The 20,696-nt window shown below is 34.9% G+C and overlaps 1 protein-coding gene across 3 annotated transcripts in view; it reads left to right on the top strand.

The window, feature by feature from the left end:
• YTHDC1 (YTH N6-methyladenosine RNA binding protein C1) overlaps nucleotides 1–19,159 on the top strand; it is a 36,002-nt gene extending 16,843 nt beyond the window's left edge. For 2 of the 3 annotated variants that reach the window (XM_079717621.1, XM_079717620.1), the window contains 11 exons: nucleotides 167–261; nucleotides 1,789–1,897; nucleotides 1,979–2,096; nucleotides 8,151–8,235; nucleotides 9,226–9,392; nucleotides 11,911–11,993; nucleotides 13,234–13,270; nucleotides 13,367–13,406; nucleotides 13,515–13,577; nucleotides 15,097–15,231; nucleotides 18,167–19,159. In XM_079717621.1, coding sequence (XP_079573747.1) covers nucleotides 167–261; nucleotides 1,789–1,897; nucleotides 1,979–2,096; nucleotides 8,151–8,235; nucleotides 9,226–9,392; nucleotides 11,911–11,993; nucleotides 13,234–13,270; nucleotides 13,367–13,406; nucleotides 13,515–13,577; nucleotides 15,097–15,231; nucleotides 18,167–18,391 — 1,157 coding nt within the window. In that variant the 3' untranslated portion in view covers nucleotides 18,392–19,159. Of the gene's footprint in view, nucleotides 1–166; nucleotides 262–1,788; nucleotides 1,898–1,978; nucleotides 2,097–8,150; nucleotides 8,236–9,225; nucleotides 9,393–11,910; nucleotides 11,994–13,233; nucleotides 13,271–13,342; nucleotides 13,407–13,514; nucleotides 13,578–15,096; nucleotides 15,232–18,166 lie in introns of all 3 variants that reach the window. The other variant, XM_079717619.1, reaches the window with a different exon arrangement.
• Nucleotides 19,160–20,696: the final 1,537 nt, after the last annotated feature.

Raw genomic sequence — 20,696 nt, forward strand, 5'->3', positions numbered from 1 at the left:
AGCTTTGCTTTATTATGTATTGTGGCTTAGCTTTCTAGGTTGAATGGGTGATTATGAATTTTAAAAGTTTAGCTGGGTTTTGGAGGGCTAATTTCAGTTAGTACAACTTATTTCCCTCTGTGTGATAATGGCTTCTGTTTAATCAATTTGGATTTCTTTTTTTCAGATCAAACCAGTAAACTCAAATATGTCCTACAGGATGCGAGATTTTTTCTCATAAAGAGTAACAACCATGAGAATGTGTCCCTTGCCAAAGCTAAGGTATTAGCATCAGTTCTGTTGAAATATCCTAATCTTGAAAATTTAAATGTGAAGGTAGACTTGAGTATCACTTGAGTACATGACATACTGTAATTTTCATTAAAGCTTTAGAGATCCATAGTCCAGTTGACATGTAGGGTCTGCTTTTTTGACTGGTTAGGCAACCTAGTAGTAATTTGAGTTTTCTTTTAAATCTTTTGAAGATGAGTTTAGAAATAAAAATGTTCAATATTTGAAGAATATATAATTATACGTTGTACAACAAAAGCCGTGTTTCTTTGGATTTTTGTGTTTCTATACTCAATTGCTAGTTTATTATACTAATACATTTTATAAAGTTTTTTTAGTTAACCAGTTTTGTTTTATATTGCTGCTTGTTTTACACCTTGAGATTTTCTTGAAAAGAAATCATTCTTTTACGGAGAGTTTCTTTTACTTTTAGAAGTAAGATCACTTGGATTTAGAAGAAAAGGGAAGAGTTAATTTTAGTTTAAAGCCCCACCCTGGGCTTTACAAAAGGGATATGCCCAGTTGCTATAGGATGTCGTAAGGTTAATTTTTTAAAAAGTGTTTTTGTTACAAAAATGCATCTACTTTTTATACCAACTATTCTAATATTTTTGTATTTTTGTTTTAAGAGAGTTTCTGCTGACGTTGAGAAAGTTAAAACTAAAGTTAAGCATTTTTTAAACTGTATTTCTGTCAATATTAATAATCCTATATTTCTAACTTAAGTTGAGGGTTACCCACTAAATTTTACAGATGGAAGGAATAGTACACTAAATAGTGGAAGTTTATTCTGTTCTTTATCTGGAGTGGATTTAGGCAGAAGTAGTTAAGCACCTAGTGAGAATGAGGTCTAGTATGTATCAGCAGATTAAACTGAATTAGAGGTTCTGGTTTACATTAGCATTCCTGCCTCTGAATCTTTCATGACGAAAGAATTCTTTAAAATGCTTTGGAAATAATAACTATGTTCCAGCTCTACATAAAACACAGGTCTCTTCAGTCAAACTATTGATACATGAAAATTTGAACTTAAATAGAAAGAAGAGAGAAATGCTAGAAACTTGACAGAAATTCTTCACTTACGGATTTACTAACATGATCATTTTTAATTATTTGGTTAGTCACAGTTTTTAAAGAAAAAAAATGTACACATTGTGATTCACCTTCAAACAGAATGTTTTTACCACAGTAAATGGTTCTGATTTTAAATTGTAGGTGATTGTTTTTATTATCTAAAATTCTAGCCCATATGATTTGATTGCCCCCTGCCCCCATGTGTTTGTTTACTAATTGTTTTAATGATTTTGTTAAGGTTGGTAATTTTCTCCATATTTTTCCCAAGTTTTTAATAGATTATTCCATTATTTTGACATACAACATTATTCATAAATGTCCTACGAATAAATAGGACATTTATTCATTATAGCTTATTGGTAACCTTGGTTTCCTGCAAATGTAATTGGAAACATAAAATATTTACATTAATTTCAATCTTTGATCTTTACATCATTTATATAGGGTGTATGGTCTACACTGCCAGTAAATGAGAAGAAATTAAATGCTGCATTCAGATCGGCAAGGAGTGTTATCTTAATATTTTCTGTGAGAGAGAGTGGAAAATTTCAAGGTAAGAGTAAAAATAATTTGGATATGTAAAAACATTAATTATATTTGCATCTATATATTATATTGTGATTTATTCCCCTAGGATTTGCAAGACTTTCTTCAGAATCACACCATGGAGGATCTCCTATACATTGGGTACTTCCAGCAGGAATGAATGCTAAAATGCTCGGAGGTGTCTTTAAAATTGACTGGATTTGCAGGTAAATTACACACTTCAGTGTAGATAATTAAAGTTGCTCTTGTTTTGAATGGGCTACCAGTTGAGAATAATGTTAAAGCTCCACAGTTATTTAGTTTTAATTTATTCTAATTATTGTCCCCCTTTTTTTGGTGTCATTCCTAGGCTGATGGGGATCTATAGAGTTTATTTAACAATGTTAAAAAAAAGTAAAAGTAACATTAATATGCTTAGATTGTATTGTTCACCACCTTTATAATTAATATAGAATGCATGGGGCAAAGATTTATTTAGTCAAGAGTTTTATGTATTTCATTTGTTCTCTGCATTAGTATTATGGCAGTAAATTTACAAATCAGATAGTTGCTTATGTTATTTAGCACACGTTTATGTTTAGTGATTTAACATGCCATTTTATTACTGTGGAGTGGGAAAATAGTCACCCTTTGACTTGGCTAATATAACATTTTGGAGGTGACTAATTTAGTTGTGAACAACTAGTGTTTTTTAAGGAAGTTAGCAAATCATGTTAGTTGGCATTGTGACCTTTTGAAACTGCAGTAGTTAAGATTTAAATGTTTGTTAGAAAAGTAGACTTACTTTGAATCCGAGTTATTTACCACTTTTTTTGTCCTTACTGAACGATTGTATATTGTTTAAAAAAATGATTAAAGAAGTCAATTTAGATGATACAGAGAGACTTAACACTTCAGCAAGTGGATAATCTCTTGTCGAGAACTGCAAAATGGGGCAGAAGGCAGAAAACTTTTATAGGATAAATAGTAAAGAATAAGAAACAGACAAATAAGAAAATACCTGATTGGATGGGGCCACACAGTCAACCTTGTTTGCGATGAGGAAGCCCAGAGTTGGCTTGGTGTTTGGGGATTGACTGACTGGATATATTGCATTTCTGGTCAAGTGGAGCATTTACAGGGACATGAAAGTTATCTAAGTTTCAGTTTGCTGGCTTAGCACCTTGGGCAGGAGTGGCTCCATCTTGGACTTAGAAAGGTGTTTCAACAATATGAAAACCTAATTATTTAAGTGAACTTTATATGGCATGCACAAATCTACTACCTGTAAAATTAACTTTAGCTAAATAAGAATTATCTGAAAGGGACCATATGGATTTTTTTGTATCATTAAGTCGGCTTAGGTGGATTTTTGATGAGGATAGAGGAATTGGATAAGAAAGAAAAATGCTGTTCATATTCAGGAGGCAAAGTAGCACAAAGAAGAGACATGAAATCAGAAACCATGGGGTGGGGGATGTGAGTGGGGTGTGTGGATGGGATAGGGAACCACCTTTTTAATAAAGCAGATAGTCAGTAAAGAGAAGAACAAAAGGCAAAGATGGGTAGTAATGCGGGCCAGTCTAAGGAGTTAATAAACCTTTGCTGTGGGACAGTGAGGAACTATGAAAATGGGCAGTGATACAGCAGAGATAGTGTATTAGGTTGATGTTTAATAGAGTAGCAAAAAGCTATATGTGCATATAAATATATCACCATTATTCTTCCCGTCATTACTTTTTTTTTTAATAAATTTATTTTATTTATTTTTATTTTTGGCTGTGTTGGGTCTTCGTTGCTGCATGCGGGCTTTCTCTTGTTGCGGCTAGCAGGGGCTACTCTGTGTTGTGGTGTGCGGGCTCCTCATTGCGGTGGTTTCTCTTGTCGCGGAGCACGAGTTCTAGGCGCGCAGACTTCAATAGATGTGGCATGTGGGCTCAGTAGTTGTGGCTTGCAGGCTCTAGAGCACAAGCTTAGTAGTTGTGGCGCATGGGCTCAGTTTCTCAGCGGCATGTGGGATCTTCCCAGACCAGGGTTCGAACCCCTGTCCCCTGCATTGGCAGGGGGACTCTCAACCACTGCGCCACTAGGGAAGCCCCCTGTCATTACTTTCTATAGGGAAAAATTAGAAGCAATCTAAATTCTCTCATAGGAAATTGGTTAAGTAAATTATGGTTTGTCACTTAAATGTAATACACAAAAATAATTGTCCATGTAATAACATGGAAAGATACAACAAATGAAAGGATACATAATTATAATGTTGGAATGCATTGTCAGGGTGGTGAGACTATAGATGATATTCCCATACTCCCCTGTACCCAGGGTTTTTAAATATAGATTTATAGTTCTTAATTTCTAAAGTTAAATCATAATCAAAATTATAAAATTTAAAAATCTGGTGGCAGTTTATAGTGAAGACAAGGTGCCAATTATTTCTTAGCAGAGATAGACATTTTTACTTATTTTTTTGGATGGATAACTGTAAAGGCCAAAGGAGAGATTTGTTAAGTCTATGGTTTTATGACTAGAAACATTATTGGTGTCACTGGAAAATATTTGGAGGTGATGCTTTCTTAGAAGGAAAATAATTACCCAGTTTTAGATTGGTGGTAGCAAATTTTAGAATGTTACTTGTTTTATGAACCTTCATTTCAGATTATTGATAAGGAAATTTGTTTCTTAATTTTAGAAGATGAGTTTATTCACAGATTATCATCTTCATTTTCTTCTTCATTGACTTACTGGCTCTTTTACTAATGCATTTGAAATATATATAGCTAGCATCAGAAGAGGTACAAACCCAAATAGTCCATTCTGCTAAGATTTTGTGTAAAATTTTGGGTATTAATGTTTTTTATTACTGTTAAGTAAGTTTTAGGTTTACCTGGAAAGAATATTCTTAATTAAAAAAAAAACTAACTTTTTTTTAAATACTCATAAGTGCGTTAAAGAGTAATATTAAAATACTTCAGAGTTCTGAGGGGGCACGCGTTCTTATTACATTGACATTTCTTTGAGTAAGTCACTTGAACTCTAAGTTTTCTGTGTGAAATGAGAATTACATTTGACCTTCAGTGTTAAAAAGGATTAAACTTTAATATAAACCCTGAAGGCTTTGCTATCAGTAATAGTAACTGCTATTAATATATATTTTTTCAGATATGATAGTTATTAGAGTTTTATTTAAGTACCTTTTGGATTTAATAATAACTAGCCTTAAGTTTTTTGAGGTGTGGCCCCTGGATCACCTGCATCAGTAGTATCTGATTATTAAAATGCAGAATCCTTACATGCACCTCAAACCTGTAGGCACACTGGAGTTTAAAACTAGATGGTGCATGGTAGCAGATATGAAAGGAAGCATTAAAAAGTGACTTAAGTTGCCGCTGGGAGTTAGATCAAAATAAGGCTAAAATCTATAGAATGTCATTCAACCAGAATTAAATCTACTGACTATATTGTATTTTAATCTTACCCCTTTCTTGTCCATTCCAGATAACCCATTTCTCTTTTCTTTCATGGTTTCTCGATATTATTCCTTTTAGTTTTAATGACCAAAACAGCTGTCAGTACATAAGAGCCTCTGAAGAGTTTCATGTTCTTTTGTTAAATATGCCCCATTTTCTTTTTTTTTTTTTTTTTTTTTTTTTTTGCGGTATGCAGGCCTCTCACTATTTTGGCCTCTCCCGTTGCGGAGCACAGGCTCCGGACGCACAGGCTCAGCGGCCATGGCTCACGGTATGCCCCATTTTCTAAGCTCCTTAAGTCAGAGAATCACTGCCATGTTACCTAGGGTACTCACAGTAAAGATAATCATCTGTAGGCTTTTTCATTACATGTCTGCTCAAAAGCTCATTTTTAGGATCCCTGCTCTATAATTGTGATGACCACAGATGTGCAGTTTCTCTTAATCTAAGCCCTGTTTTTCCTAAGGCCTTACAGTTCTCTGTGCTTTTCAGTCTGGGATTAACTAGTTTGTCAAAACAGTGGGCAGAGGTCTCTAGAATCTAGTTAGAATCAGTGCCACCAAAGAATTTTAACCCTAAGTGACTCAAACAGCTCAACATATGCCTTTTTTTGGACCTAGGGTATTCCATTGCTAATGTTTAAATAACAGTGGTAACTCTGTGCAATAATAACTTGTAACCGTCCTGCACTTTCGTAGTTGTAGGTTATTTATTCCTTTCCGTAACCTTTTTTTAACTGGCAACTGAGGAAAAATCTGAGAAGCCATTAAAGTACAGTTTTAACTACAGATCTGCATCTGGATATTCTAGGCCTTTGGTATGGACTTACTCTAGCTTAATGATAGTCTCTTTCCCCCTGCCTTCCCTGTAAAGGGGGTGTGTGTGTGTGTGTGTGTAGATATATATACATACACACATATTTTTATGTATGTACATACACTCTTGAACCACTCTCGATGTGTGAGGTAAGATGTCTTTTAGATGAGGAATCCAGTAGTAGTACCTAGTAGGCATTTCTGTCACACTCTGCCCACTTCCCCCATACATTCACATCACCACCACCACAGATCATGCCACCTTGATACTTTAATTTTAGATATATACTTCTCTTTTCCTGTAAATGTCGAAATATTTTCTGAGGTTTAAAAATAGTTGTGTAAAATTTGGGCGTTTAATATTCATCTTTAAGAAAATTCACGTAAGGTTAGAATAAATGGGTATATAGCTTGTCCACTGGACCAGGTTATTTGCTTGTATTTTTTCTTCTCCATTATATCTTTGCTCAGGTCCTTTTCATTGCTTCAAATGTAACCCTGCCTTACCTCTCTACATACGGCTTTTCCTGAGTCACTTTTCTTTCAGGCTTATCCCATATGCCACCTTTTCCAGGAAGCATTTTCTGATTGTTTTTTCTTTCTTTCCAAAATAGATATGACCATGCACATTAAAAACAAAACTTTTATACTCTATTTATGGTACCCATTCTTTTACAAAATAATTGTGTGTGCTTGTTTACTCTTGGATAAAAGCTGTGGAAGAAAGGTTAGGAATTCAAGCTCTTTATTTTATTCATCTTTGTATGTCCTTTGAGCAGTTTCATTTGTATTGTATATATATATAATCTTTAATTAAAGCATTTATTTAATTTGGTATTACTTTATGCACAAATAGATGAAACTTTATTGAATGATGTTAATTTTCGATTATTTTTTTTGACAAGTACTTATTGTGTGTCATGTTTGTGTTCAGTGTTGTGCTGGGTCGATAAAGAACTATAAAAATACAGGGTATCTTTTTTTAACTTGGTGAGACCATTTTGCCCTATGGCTCAACTTAGAGCCAGAGTTTGTTTAAATTATTTAGGTATAGCACTGTAGTGTAAGTGGAGGGCATAATTAATACATGCAAATATAGGAATTTATGAATAAAAACGTGTTGTCAAGAGCCATTCCATATGTGGTGGGGAATATTGCCTTATCAAAAGGAGGGAGGACATTTGAATCTGGGAAAGCAGCCCTGAACCAAGGATAGAGGGCGTGTATTTTCATTTGGTATTAACTGCCTGGTTAAGCTTCATCTCTTTGTTGATCAGTTATTTAAAAATACAAGATTTTTAGGGGCTTCCCTGGTTGCGCAGTGGTTGAGAATCCACCTGCCGATGCAGGGGACACGGGTTCGAGCCCTGGACCGGGAAGATCCCACATGCCACGGAGCAGCTAAGCGTGTGCTCTACAACTACTGAAGCCAGCATGCCTAGAGCCTGTGCTCCACAACAAGAGAGGCCACCGCAATGAGAAGCCCGTTCACGGCAACGAACAGTAGCCACCACTCACCACAACTAGAGAAAAACCCGTGCGCAGCAACAAAGACCCAGCGCAGCCAAAAATAAATAATTTATTAAAAAAAAAAATACAAGATTTTTAGTACACAGAAGCAAGAAATATGCTAAACATTTGATATGTTATTTCATATGCAAACTGCTTAAAACAAGTATGAAGAAGGTGGTGATATCCTTGTTTATAAGATGAAGAAACTCAGGCTCAGAGAAGCTGAGAGAGAGCTGGGATTAAACTCCAAACTGTCTTGGTTTCAAACTCATTATCTTAAGCGTATTATTTAGGTTTTTAAAATTTTGAGAACACGTGAGAATGTAGAAAGAGTGTGTCTCTGAAGGGGGCTCCCTTTCTGGGGAATAAGCTCTATCAATCTTAAATTTTAGTCATATTTAAATCATGATTAACATAGGAATTCGCTACTAAAGTAGTATAAGGATTCTGCAAAGTAATATAATTAATATTACTTTGTATTTAGGCGTGAATTACCTTTCACTAAGTCGGCTCATCTCACCAATCCTTGGAATGAACATAAGCCAGTAAAGATCGGACGTGATGGACAGGTTTGTTGTTTTAATTGATTCTTTAAAAAACATACATTTAATCAACCCTTTTAGAGATCTTTATTGAAGGATATTTTAAAACCATTTTTGATTGAATTTGTGGGAAAGATTAAGGGAAAATATTCTTATTTGGAGTTTGTGATTACTGTGATTTTGATTGATTAATCTGACCTCCGTTAATGTTGAAAGATAGGTAGCTTTATATGGTACTTCATTAATACAATTGAAGGAAAAGTTTTCAAAGAGAGTTGACATGATTTTTACATGCTTTTTCATTATGTTATTACTGTTTAACAGATTCTGAACTTTGTATATTTTACAAATGCCATTTAATGTCTTTGCTGAAGTTTTCTGAGGAGAAGGAAGCTTTATGAAAAGGAGATAAGTATGTGTAGTCAGGTTTTCAAGTCTGCAAATGAAATTAAAAGTGTGCTGTGACTTAAACCCAAACCTGTGAACCTTACGGTTTCTACATGTAATTTTGAACCAGGTTTTCATTGCTCATAAGTGAAAATATTGGTAATTGAAAATAAAACTTAATTTTAAAAAGTCTGTAGATTAGTCTGTTTTTCTAGTTAATATAATGTATTTAAGTGCATTTAGCAATTTATGATTATGAAAATTGTTGACACACTAACATATGTTTTTCCTCCACTGTATTGAGATGGATGACTTTGTCCTGATACTTCTGTGTTTTGCACAAAGAAATATTCCTTTGTTGCAGAGGGTGATTGTCACAGAGTTTTTTGTGTAGTTAACTTTGGAGATTCTACACTTTTAATTTTTCCCCTTATATAAATACGTGAAACACTTTTAAAAGGTTTTTTTAAAACCTTTCAAGGAAATTTATCGGAATCTCATACGATCATCAGCCTTGGGAAGGAAGCCTCCAAGTCAATCTGTTTTTGTTCTTGTACATCAGGAAAATACAAGTCTATTGAAAGTTTCTCCTTTTTTTTCATCTTGTAAATTACTACTTTCCTATTCTAGGAAATTGAACTTGAATGTGGAACCCAGCTTTGTCTTCTATTTCCCCCTGATGAAAGTATTGACTTGTATCAGGTCATTCATAAAATGCGTCACAAGAGAAGAATGCATTCTCAGCCCCGGTCAAGAGGACGTCCATCCCGTCGAGAACCAGTCCGGGATGTGGGAAGGTTAGAAACGTTCTTTGGACTGATAATAGGCACATGTATCAGAATAACATGATGGAGGAATGTGATTCGTCAAAAGTTTGTCCTGCGGTAAAGAAGAAAGAGAAAATCCTCAAATCAAGCTGCATGGACTAGTTTGTGGCTTCATTGAGGATTTCACATGGTCACCTTGGTCTCAGTCATTTTTCAAGAGGAAAATGGGGATCTTTCCTTATGCAGAAAAAATTATCTGCTAAAGAGTGATAACCAGTTTAGATTAGATAATAATCTGATAATACAATGTATACCATTGAAATGAGGTAGGCCTTTGTTGCTAAGAACAGGCTAGAAAGGAGGAAGAGGAGGAAGTCTTTATTTGCAAAAATTGTTAATATTTTGTAAAAAGCCTTTTCTTTCAGGTGTGTCTCTGGATAAGCCTTATCAGATATGGGACTTTTATAAAGGATCACTAATATTTTTTCAGAAGATGACGCCTCATTTAGAGGATAAAATATTTTAAGTTATTTTGATATTCAAGAGGAGCATTATTGGGACTGTTTCAGATTTTACCATCGTGATGTGTTAACCCCATTGTCAAATATTGTCTAACTTGTACCCAGTGAATTCACACATCTTGCTGAGCTTCTGAACACAATAGGTTCTTTCCAAAGGGGATCAAGTGGCCCTGGGAGACCCGGCAACAAACCAAAAAGAAGGGCTGTTGCTGTGTCTGTTTACAGCTTTTCCAGATGCTGGCAGTACCTGTGGACTTAAAGTGTTTTTTAGAGGATCGCCATGGTTATTGATCACTACTTATGAACTAAACAGCATTTTCCAGGAAAAGGGGGTTTAACTTGTTACAGAATTGGAGAAGTCTTTGCAAAGGACTGATTTATGCCCTTCTACCCAACACCTTCCCCTGTATAGATTTGCATACAGCTAAATCTAAAATATTCTGCTAAAGACTGTTGGATGTGTGGTTGATGGGATGAAACCTTTGGTTAAGTTTCCTTTTGGTGGAAACATCCTGTGGTAGGTACAGATAATCCAACAAGAGTCCCCATTTCTTTGAGCTTAAGAAGGACACTGTCAAGTAGGTAGGAGGAAACCTGGCAGAGCCCCCTTATTTTTGGCCTAAAAGGACTGAGCACCAAGATGTCTTTTGAAGTTTTAAGCTAAGAGGTTTCCAGTGCAATGCAGTACATACAAGTGAAGTTTTTACCTCAGTTTTGCAATGGACTGTAAACTATACTTACACTACACCTTCTCTCAAGCCTGCCAGGGCCTCCATATTTGTATGTGGCTTACAGCTTAAAGTCAGTAGTTGGACTACTTTATGAACTGTTACTATCATGTTTTATACCGGTCGTAAATGCACTCCCCAAACTACAAGAAAGCGGTATGTTTATTTTTTTAAACCAGCTTTTAATTTTCTTAGTCTTATTTATTGTAGATGCAACTGTTTTTATTCTGTTGGGGGGGGCTTGGGTTTATTGCAGCTTTGTAGTTTGAGTGAACTTGTGTTGCAAAAGTTAATGATAGCAGTTGATATGCAGAGAAATAGCTGGAAAACTAGTGATACCAGGTTATTATGGAGTTTTTTACATTAAGGGTAAAAAGGTGTATTTATTATTACCTTAAAAACTTGGATTTTTGTTTTTCTTTTGTGTAGCTCTTTATTAAATACTAAGTAAAATGAAGTGTAATGATGTATTTACATTAACCATTGAGATTTATGGAAGATAGTGAAGAGCAGCCCTCTTCAGATAGTAAAGTTGTCACCTTCTAAAGAATACACTTTGAACTCGTTTTATGAACTCTGTTAAAACTCTGCCCCATTACGTGCCAGTTTTATTTTAAGGCATTGTCTCTGGAAAACATTCCCATAATTCCTAAATGTTATTAACTTTAGAAATTGGTTTTTCAAAGTATTAAGATTTTCAAAAGTTTTCTGTAAAGTCACGTTTAATAAGTATCAAATTTTCTGTATGATCATGTGAAAAGTGTAATTTTGTGCAAAGCAGAAGAATAATATTTAAGAAATTCTTAATTTTCTTTAGACTTAGCCTAAAATGACATTAATACGTATAAATATATAGATTTTAGAGTTACCTGTTATGTAATGATGATAGTTTTTTTCCCCCCTTTCTTTTACCTGAATGGAGACTTTATTTGGGAAAGTGTTTTAATTGTTAAACTGGATATTTATATTAGTTTGAGGGCAGCTCACTTACTTTTGTTTAGATTACTAAAATGTGATTTACGTATTTTGAGCAGATTACTCTTTGCAAGTGCCTCGTCATAGCATGAGGATTACACAGAATATCTATTCCAGCGCTTCATCTAAGCATTGGTGTATAGTAATTACTTTGAGGAATTAGAATTTAGAAATTTTAAGATATTTGCTCACCAAAAATGAGGGTGTTATTTTAAAGGAAATAATGAGCTTTTTTGTATGCTTATTTCTGTCAGAAACACTTGCTTTTCTGTTTGTTCTCCCAGCAGTTTTTGGTTTAATTTCTAATGTGTCTAATTTGTGTAGGCGTCGACCAGAAGATTATGATATTCATAACAGCAGAAAGAAACCAAGGATTGACTATGCCCCTGAGTTTCATCAGAGACCAGGTTAATATTTTATAATCCTGCAGATATTTGACTTGAAATTATTAAAAACAACAACAACAACACAAACTTCTATCATGACCCTATAGTTTTAAAAGTGAGAAAATTTTAGGATGTGACTACTTAAACCTTAGGAAATTATTAATCACGTAGTAATTCCTCTACTTTGTTAAGGTTGTTTATTTTAGTGTGACTCATTATCATAATGTTAATTATCTGAAATTACTAATTATCATTGCACAAATGGAAACTGCACTTGTGCTTTTAAGATTAAATGTAGTTAGGGAAAGCAGTGATCTTACACTCTATTAAGCTTTTGATTCCCTTTGATACTTAGTATTTCATGTGTATACAGCTTTAAATGGAAATGGAAATTATGCTATATTTTCTAAATAAAAATACCTTTGACATCATTTTTTTAGAGAGGAATGGGGAATGCTTGGTTTAATCTAAAAGCAGCTTTTCAGTTAGTCTTTCCCTTAATGGAATTGAAAAAGGCAAAGTGTATTTAAGAGAAGACATTTAAAACAGTCAGTGATACACGTATAAAAATTAGGCAATTTGGAAGTTGGTGTTAGCATTAAAGCACTGTATGTGACAAGTGGCTTGATAAGCCTCATTCTTCTCCAAAATGGGATATTCCAGAGAATAAAATTAAATTTTTCCCCAGTAACTTGGCCACTCAGATTTTTTTACATTTTTAATTTACTGAGTACTTATGAAAAGAAGGAGGTAGAATATTTCTCTTATTACCATGGTTCTTTCACTTATTGATAAAATGTATATATCTTCATTTTTGCAACTTTTGTTAATTTTGCTTTTCTCCCTGTACGTTTGCATTTTTTAAAACTATGGTTGACTTAGCAAGGCCTGTGTCTACTCAAGGTAGAGGTAAACATTTGTTTTAAGGAAGACCTATTACGGTGTCCTCAAGATAATTCCTCTGCCATTACCTTCCTTACGGTGCAGCATGAAGAAATTTCTGTCTAGCAAGAATTGGGGTGTGAATTTAGAAGATCCATATGAAAATCTCTCTAGCAGTTTATAATTCTGTGATATCAGTAAGTTATTTAGTTACTTCTATCATGTAATCTGAGAAGAAAATCTGAAAGTGGAATAATACAATAATAGCATCACTATTATTTCATGGGAAGAATTGAATTGAGTGGTAAGGAAGGTTTAATTATAATGCCATAATAAAAAACATATATTTGATATACTAAAATGCTTGATGTTTAAACAGGGTATTTAAAGGATCCACGATACCAGGAAGTAGATAGGTAAGTTGGGTTCACTCTTGCTTAGTTTTGAATTACATTCTTGGAACTAGTTTATGAATTACCTGAATTTAGTTTCACAAATCTTATTCCCAACAGACGGTTTTCAGGAGTTCGCCGAGATGTGTTTTTAAATGGGGTAAGCATCTCACTTTTTAAATTTAATGTACATAAAATCTGTATCTGATTTATTTTGTAACTTCTGGGCTTTTTATTTATTTATTAACATTATCATCTTTCATTTTAGTCCTACAATGATTATGTGAGGGAATTTCATAACATGGGACCACCACCACCTTGGCAAGGAATGGTTTGTATTATTCTGTTTTTGCAAGTTATTTAACTTCATTTGCAGTTCCATACATTTTGAGTGCTTACTTGGAATATGATTGTTACAGTTACCCATTAGGAGACTTAAAATACGTATCTTTGGTGATATATACTTGCATGCTGTTTTTAAAACTAAAGGCTAATGAATGATTTGATTTATATTAATAGTACCCGCTTAATTGATGAGTATTATGATTTATTATTGTAGTGGCTAGTAGTGCAAACTCTTCGGGGTTCAAATACCTTCCCTTCTCAACTCTGACCTTGGACACGTTTCATAATGTATTTTTTTTCTTATAGTTTTCCTTATCTGTAAAACTCGATAAGCATCCATTCATTCTTTGGCTCGTCAAACTAATATTTAGTACCTACTTGTTGCAGGCACTGTGCTTGCCCTGGGTATATGTTGGTGAATAAATTGAACATTATGTCTATCCTTTAAAGGCTTAAAATTTAATGGAGTAGTCATTAATGTCATTTAATGTCAACCTCAGGATTGTCAAGAAGCTAAATATACAAAATACAAGTTAAGTTTAGCATAGTGCCTGACCCTAATATTCAGTAAATTCTCTATATTAAATAAGGTTAATTAAACCCTGTTCCTAAACTTTAATGTTTTTTCCTTTCTTTAAGAAAACTGGATATTCTTCTTAGAATATATCTTAAGGTATTGAGGATAACTGAAGCATTAATCCCTAAAAAATAAAAAACTTGGAAGTTTAAGTAGTTCTGATTGTTTCTTACCTTTTTTATCTTAAATGCTGCCTGTAATGTGGCATTTCCATCTGACTTTTGTTTCACTTAGTTACTCTGTACAGATAGATGAATTATGAGGTTTCTTTCCTTTAGATTCTATGAAATTAAAATATTTAATAATATTATCTTGGCACTAATTAGGGGGAGAAGTACCTTTGATTTTCCATTATTTTATAATGGCATATAAAAGTTCATTAGCCCCTGAGTTGTTTTTTTTTTTTTAAGAATACAGTTGTGCATAGTGGTTAAGATGATTGATTCTAGAGCCAGAATGCCTGATATTGTGTCTAACTTCCACCCCTTTACTAGCAGTGTGATCTTAAGCAGGTTACTTAACCATTTGGTGCCTCAGTTTCCCTTTTGTAAACTAGGATTACGAAATAGTACCTATCTGTAGGGTTGCTGTGAGAATTAAATGAGCCATGTAAAGTGCTTAGGACAGTGCCTGGTCCATAGTAATCACTGTGTAGTGAGGGCTCGCTGTTTTTATTAGTATGTAAATTGTATGTATAAAAGTATAATTGTTAAATTTTGGAAGATATGTAATTAGAGAGTTTATTACACACGTTTTCAACAAGCAAATAAAGAGGATATTTTGAAGAATCCTAATGCCATCAAAGTAAATGGCTTGTACAGAGTAAATTATTTGTTTGGGATGGGTGGTTTGGATAGGGGAATTCTAAGAATGGTTTGTTTACAAGATTGTTTGGTAGATGCTTATGGAAGTGGTTTTCTTTTTTTAGACTCCTTATCCTGGAATGGAACAACCTCCACACCATCCTTACTATCAGCACCATGCTCCACCTCCTCAAGCTCATCCCCCGTACTCAGGACATCACCCAGTACCACATGAAGCAAGATACAGAGATAAACGAGTAGTAAGTGAATGAGAAGGCAGAAGTATGAGGGAACTGCTTAGAATTCTGTAGATAATTTGAATGTGAGGGATACCAGATTATGTTGAGTGGTAGACGGTTTCATATTCTTATTGAAGGCTGTTTTTGAAGTAATTCACAACTTGTTTTTATTAAAAATGGCTAGCCCCTTTGATTATTTAAGCAGACTATATTTGAGTTTGAGATTTCTGGGTCTTCAGTATAGTAGTTGGGCTGAGTTTATTAAATGTTACACACACACACACACACACACACACACACCCCACCCCTCTGTGCTGGGCCACATAAACATCCTTTTATCTTCCCACATGATAAAGAGCATGCATATCTGAGAGGACCGGACACACACACACACACACACACACACACACACACCCCTCCCTCTCTGTGCTGGGCCACATAAACATCCTTTTATCTTCCCACATGATAAAGAGCATGCATATCTGAGAGGACCGGACACACACACACACACACACACACACACACACACACACACACCTCTCCCTCTCTGTGCTGGGCCACATAAACATCCTTTTATCTTCCCACATGATAAAGAGCATGCATATCTGAGAGGACCGGACACACACACACACACACACACACACACACACACACACACCTCTCCCTCTCTGTGCTGGGCCACATAAACATCCTTTTATCTTCCCACATGATAAAGAGCATGCATATCTGAGAGGGGACACACACACACACACACACACACACACACACACACACACACCTCTCCCTCTCTGTGCTGGGCCACATAAACATCCTTTTATCTTCCCACATGATAAAGAGCATGCATATCTGAGAGGACCGGACACACACACACACACACACACACACACACACACACACACACACACCTCTCCCTCTCTGTGCTGGGCCACATAAACATCCTTTTATCTTCCCACATGATAAAGAGCATGCATATCTGAGAGGGGACACACACACACACACACACACACACACACACACACACACACACACCCCTCCCTCTCTGTGCTGGGCCACATAAACATCCTTTTATCTTCCCACATGATAAAGAGCATGCATATCTGAGAGGGGACACACACACACACACACACACACACACACACACCCCTCCCTCTCTGTGCTGGGCCACATAAACATCCTTTTATCTTCCCACATGATAAAGAGCATGCATATCTGAGAGGGGACACACACACACACACACACACACACCCCTCCCTCTGTGCTGGGCCACATAAACATCCTTTTATCTTCCCACATGATAAAGAGCATGCATATCTGAGAGGGGACACACACACACACACACACACACACACACACACACACACACACACACACACACACACACACACACACACACACACACACACACACACACACACACACACACACACACACACACACACACACACACACACCCCCACCCCTCCCTCTCTGTGCTGGGCCACATAAACATCCTTTTATCTTCCCACATGATAAAGAGCATGCATATCCGAGAGGACCGGTCAGAGCAGTGGTTTCCTAGCCTATCTTTGAGATACTTTCATCTGTCATTTATTTCCTTATCCTCAAAGATACTAATCCTTCAAAATAAAGTCATACTAGGATCTTTAATGTTCGGTTAAACAATTTGAGAATACTAATTGACTAATAGACTTTAATTTAGTAGTGGTTTTTTTTGTTTGGTTTTTCAGTCACAGAAGAAGAAATATACAGCCTATGTATGATGAAATCTTAGTTGACTAGCTGGGTTGTGTTTTTAAAAATGCCTTTTGTAAATGATCACATTTTCAAAAAAGGAAGTTTTTCTGAGATTCTTTTATCAAAATGTACTTTTAAACAAGTTATATTTCTATTGTAGCTTTTTTGTTAGTATTTATGTATATATTTCATAATTAGGTAATATTCACATATTTATTATATGTGAAAGGTAGTGTGGAATTGTTTTTGAACCTTATATTCTATATATTTAAGCTGACTCTTGAAGAGACCAAGTTCAGTAAGTAAAGAAGAATTGAGAACTAAGAGTAGAAATCTAGAGCAGGGGTCAAGTTTAGAAATATCCACGGTAACAACCTTGCACCTCAGTTGCATATCTTACCCTTCGCGTCCTCCTCAACCTTTTGTGTATTATTAGCTCTGTGTGGAATAGACTACAATCTTACTGCAGTACATATTTTCTTAAAATTCTGTCAAATTCCATAAATTGTCATTAACAGTGATTCAGGAATGGAAGAATTCTTAATTTCACCTTTAGAGGGCAGAGTTGGTTTGGTTTAGTTTGTGGACTCAAAGGAGGAAAAATAAGTAGAGCTCACCAGTTGCAGAAAAACATTGATGACATTTAGCTTGTTGACAGCATGTATTGATGTATTGATCATGTATTGATCATGTGGTTGATGGTCATCATTAGGTGATTATTTTGGCATAAATCTTTTTTTTTTTTTTTTTTTGTGGTACGCGGGCCTCTCACTGTTGTGGCCTCTCCCGGAGAGGTCATGCGGAGCACAGGTTCCGGATGCGCAGGCCCAGCGGCCCTGGCTCACGGGCCCAGCCGCTCCGCGGCATGTGGGATCTTCCCGGACCGGGGCACGAACCCGTGTCCCCTGCATCGGCAGGCAGACTCTCAACCACCGCGCCACCAGGGAAGCCCTGGCATAAATCTTACTAAAGGGATTGGATGGAGAAATCATTAAAGTTAAATAGAAAACTGCATGAAGTGATTTTTTAATGAGATTTGAATAGTCCTCTGTTGTAGATGTCTAATTAGTAAGACATCAAAATCCTTTTTCTAAACAATGTCAGGATTACATTCTGTGAATTAATGAATAGGGCATTTATTTAGATTCTTTCTCTACAATGAAGGGACACATAAATTCCGTTTGATTTTTGACATACCGTACCCATTTCTTACCTTTTCTAGCATGATTATGATATGAGGGTGGATGATTTCCTTCGTCGAACACAAGCTGTTGTCAGTGGTCGGAGAAGTAGACCTCGTGAAAGAGATCGGGATCGAGAGCGAGACCGCCCTAGAGATAACAGAAGAGACAGAGAACGAGATAGAGGACGTGATAGAGAAAGAGAAAGAGAGCGATTATGTGATCGGGACAGAGACCGAGGGGAGAGAGGTCGATACAGAAGATAATGTGCTTTTGGAAGCACTGATTGTTTGAAAATAAAAAGAATCTTGTATTTTTCTTTTTGTGTGTGTTTACAAGTAGTAAATTTATTTTCAACTGTCTACTTAAAGTTCATTGTGTAGAAGGATTTATTATGACCCTCTTTGTTCCAAGCATGCAGTATAATAAGAACTGGAAAAACTCAAATCCTCCAAAAAATGCACCGTTGACAATTTGAGTTGAGACTTTTATTTGGGGCAGAATGGAACAGTCCAAGAATGTAGATATTTGATTCAGTCTCCATACATGTTCATCTACATATAGTATGTTCATCCTAGAGTTATTTTTTGTTTGTTTTCTTTCTTTTGGATCTTGATGGATGACTGCCACAATATTTTGCTTTGATGTATTTCTAAATGTAGGTGCACACGGTTCAGTAAAAATAATGCTGCTATCAATTATGCAAATATTGAAATAAGATGGTTTGACTGTATGGCAGTGTTGTAGCAGCCTCTTGGTTTTTCCTTTTTTTTAATCTTAAAAAAAAGTCACTTTTTATGTTTCTTCCATCTTCAATGATGAGAGCAATATTAAGAAGGCATTGCTATCTAATTTTTAGTCTTTTTAGATAAAAAATTCCTATGTTCAGTAGCATGGTTGATGCTATTGTTTAGCCTTCCCCTCCAAACTGTATACATTGGCTTGGAATGTTCACAACTTTGCGTGTGTGGCAGCAGAAGATAATTCCCATATTCTACATTGCTACTGTTTTGTATAAAATAAATTGGTAAAGATTGACACTTATGTCTTGTATTTCTTTCTTGTCTGGATGCAAGTTTGTTTCCTTACATATTAGTGGACATAAAAGAATGCTTTGTGTTCAGGAATTCTGGGAACCCCATTTGTCTTTTTTTGCATGTTTTATCAGAAATGATTAACTTAGGTCAATTATATTAAAAGCTTACTTCTATTTCTAATATAAGAACTAATGGTACACAATGGAGTTTCCTTAGTATTTTGGTTAAGTGTTCATCTAACATTTTTGGATCTACTCTGGTTATAGGATTGTTTTATTTTTTCAGGTTTTGTGTTGGTTTGTGTGTAACTTTGATAAGTTAGCTACTTTAGGTATTTTCTATTTTACTTTTAGAATACACTTTTAAATTTTAACCCTCTTATAGTTACTTATTTTAAGTTAATCAAGTTAATCATCAGTCCCTCTCAGTAGTAACAAGCTGTATAAAATACAGTTTATGAGAGATTTTTTTTGTACTTTATTTTGAGTTATACCTATAGTTTTGGCCTTTGAATATTAAATATTTGGTATATTTGAAAATTTGACCACATTTTTTTTGTTTTCATACATTGTCATAATTGTGTTCTGTACCAGATTATGATTACAGTTTTATATTTACTTTATATTAGTCTCAAGAACACAGGAACTTCACTGTTGAAGGATATTTAAAACTGTCTGTTTACTGCTTTCATATGCTCACTGATATTTAGAATATTTTTCCATTCACTTACAATTAGTAGGTATATTTACCTATTTCAAAAATAAAGCATAAGGATTTATTTTAAATCTGTGCAGTGTGGTAGAGAAGAAAAGAACATTTATCTGTATTAGGAAACCTGGGTTCTAGTTTCAGCATTGCCTTTGATTAAACCAGTTGGTAATATATGGTAAGTCATTTCACTGACATTTTGTTTGTATTCATCAGTATGTTTTACAAGTTGATATCTAAGGTTTTCTTTTCAAGTTCTTAAACTCTGGAGAATTTCTAAAATGTAGAGGAATCACCAAAAATGTTACTTTATGAGATAAGTAGGTAATATTAAAGTCATCTTTCTGAAATAATCATAGTAATAAATATACATCATGTTGAGCACTTTGTATTTAAAGTCACTTTGTGCTTTCATGTACTGACTTCATCTTCATATAGCATCTCTATTTTTATACATGGAGAGACAGGCCCAAAGAGGTTAATAATTTGCTCAAGATTTTAAAGGTGGTAATTGATGGAGCCAAGATTCCACCCATATATTTCATCCTGTTTGGTGTTTTTGAAGAAGCCATCTCATCATTTGGAAAAAGTAGAAAAATAATATTTTAAATGATGGTGCTGGGTTCTACTAAGGATGTTAAACATATTTCAAGCTTCCTTATTAAAAGAAGTATCCAATCACATGTTAACGTGTGCTTTGTATTTTAGGTGTTAAGATGCTTAGTATCCAGTTAATCTAAAAAGCTAACATTTATTGATTTCTTACTATGTTATCACGTATTATTCTGTATACTTAATGTTAGCTGATTTACTCCTCACAATAACT

This window comes from Hyperoodon ampullatus (genome assembly GCF_949752795.1).
Source record: "Hyperoodon ampullatus genome assembly, chromosome: 1".
NCBI classification, from domain to species: Eukaryota; Metazoa; Chordata; class Mammalia; order Artiodactyla; family Ziphiidae; genus Hyperoodon; species Hyperoodon ampullatus.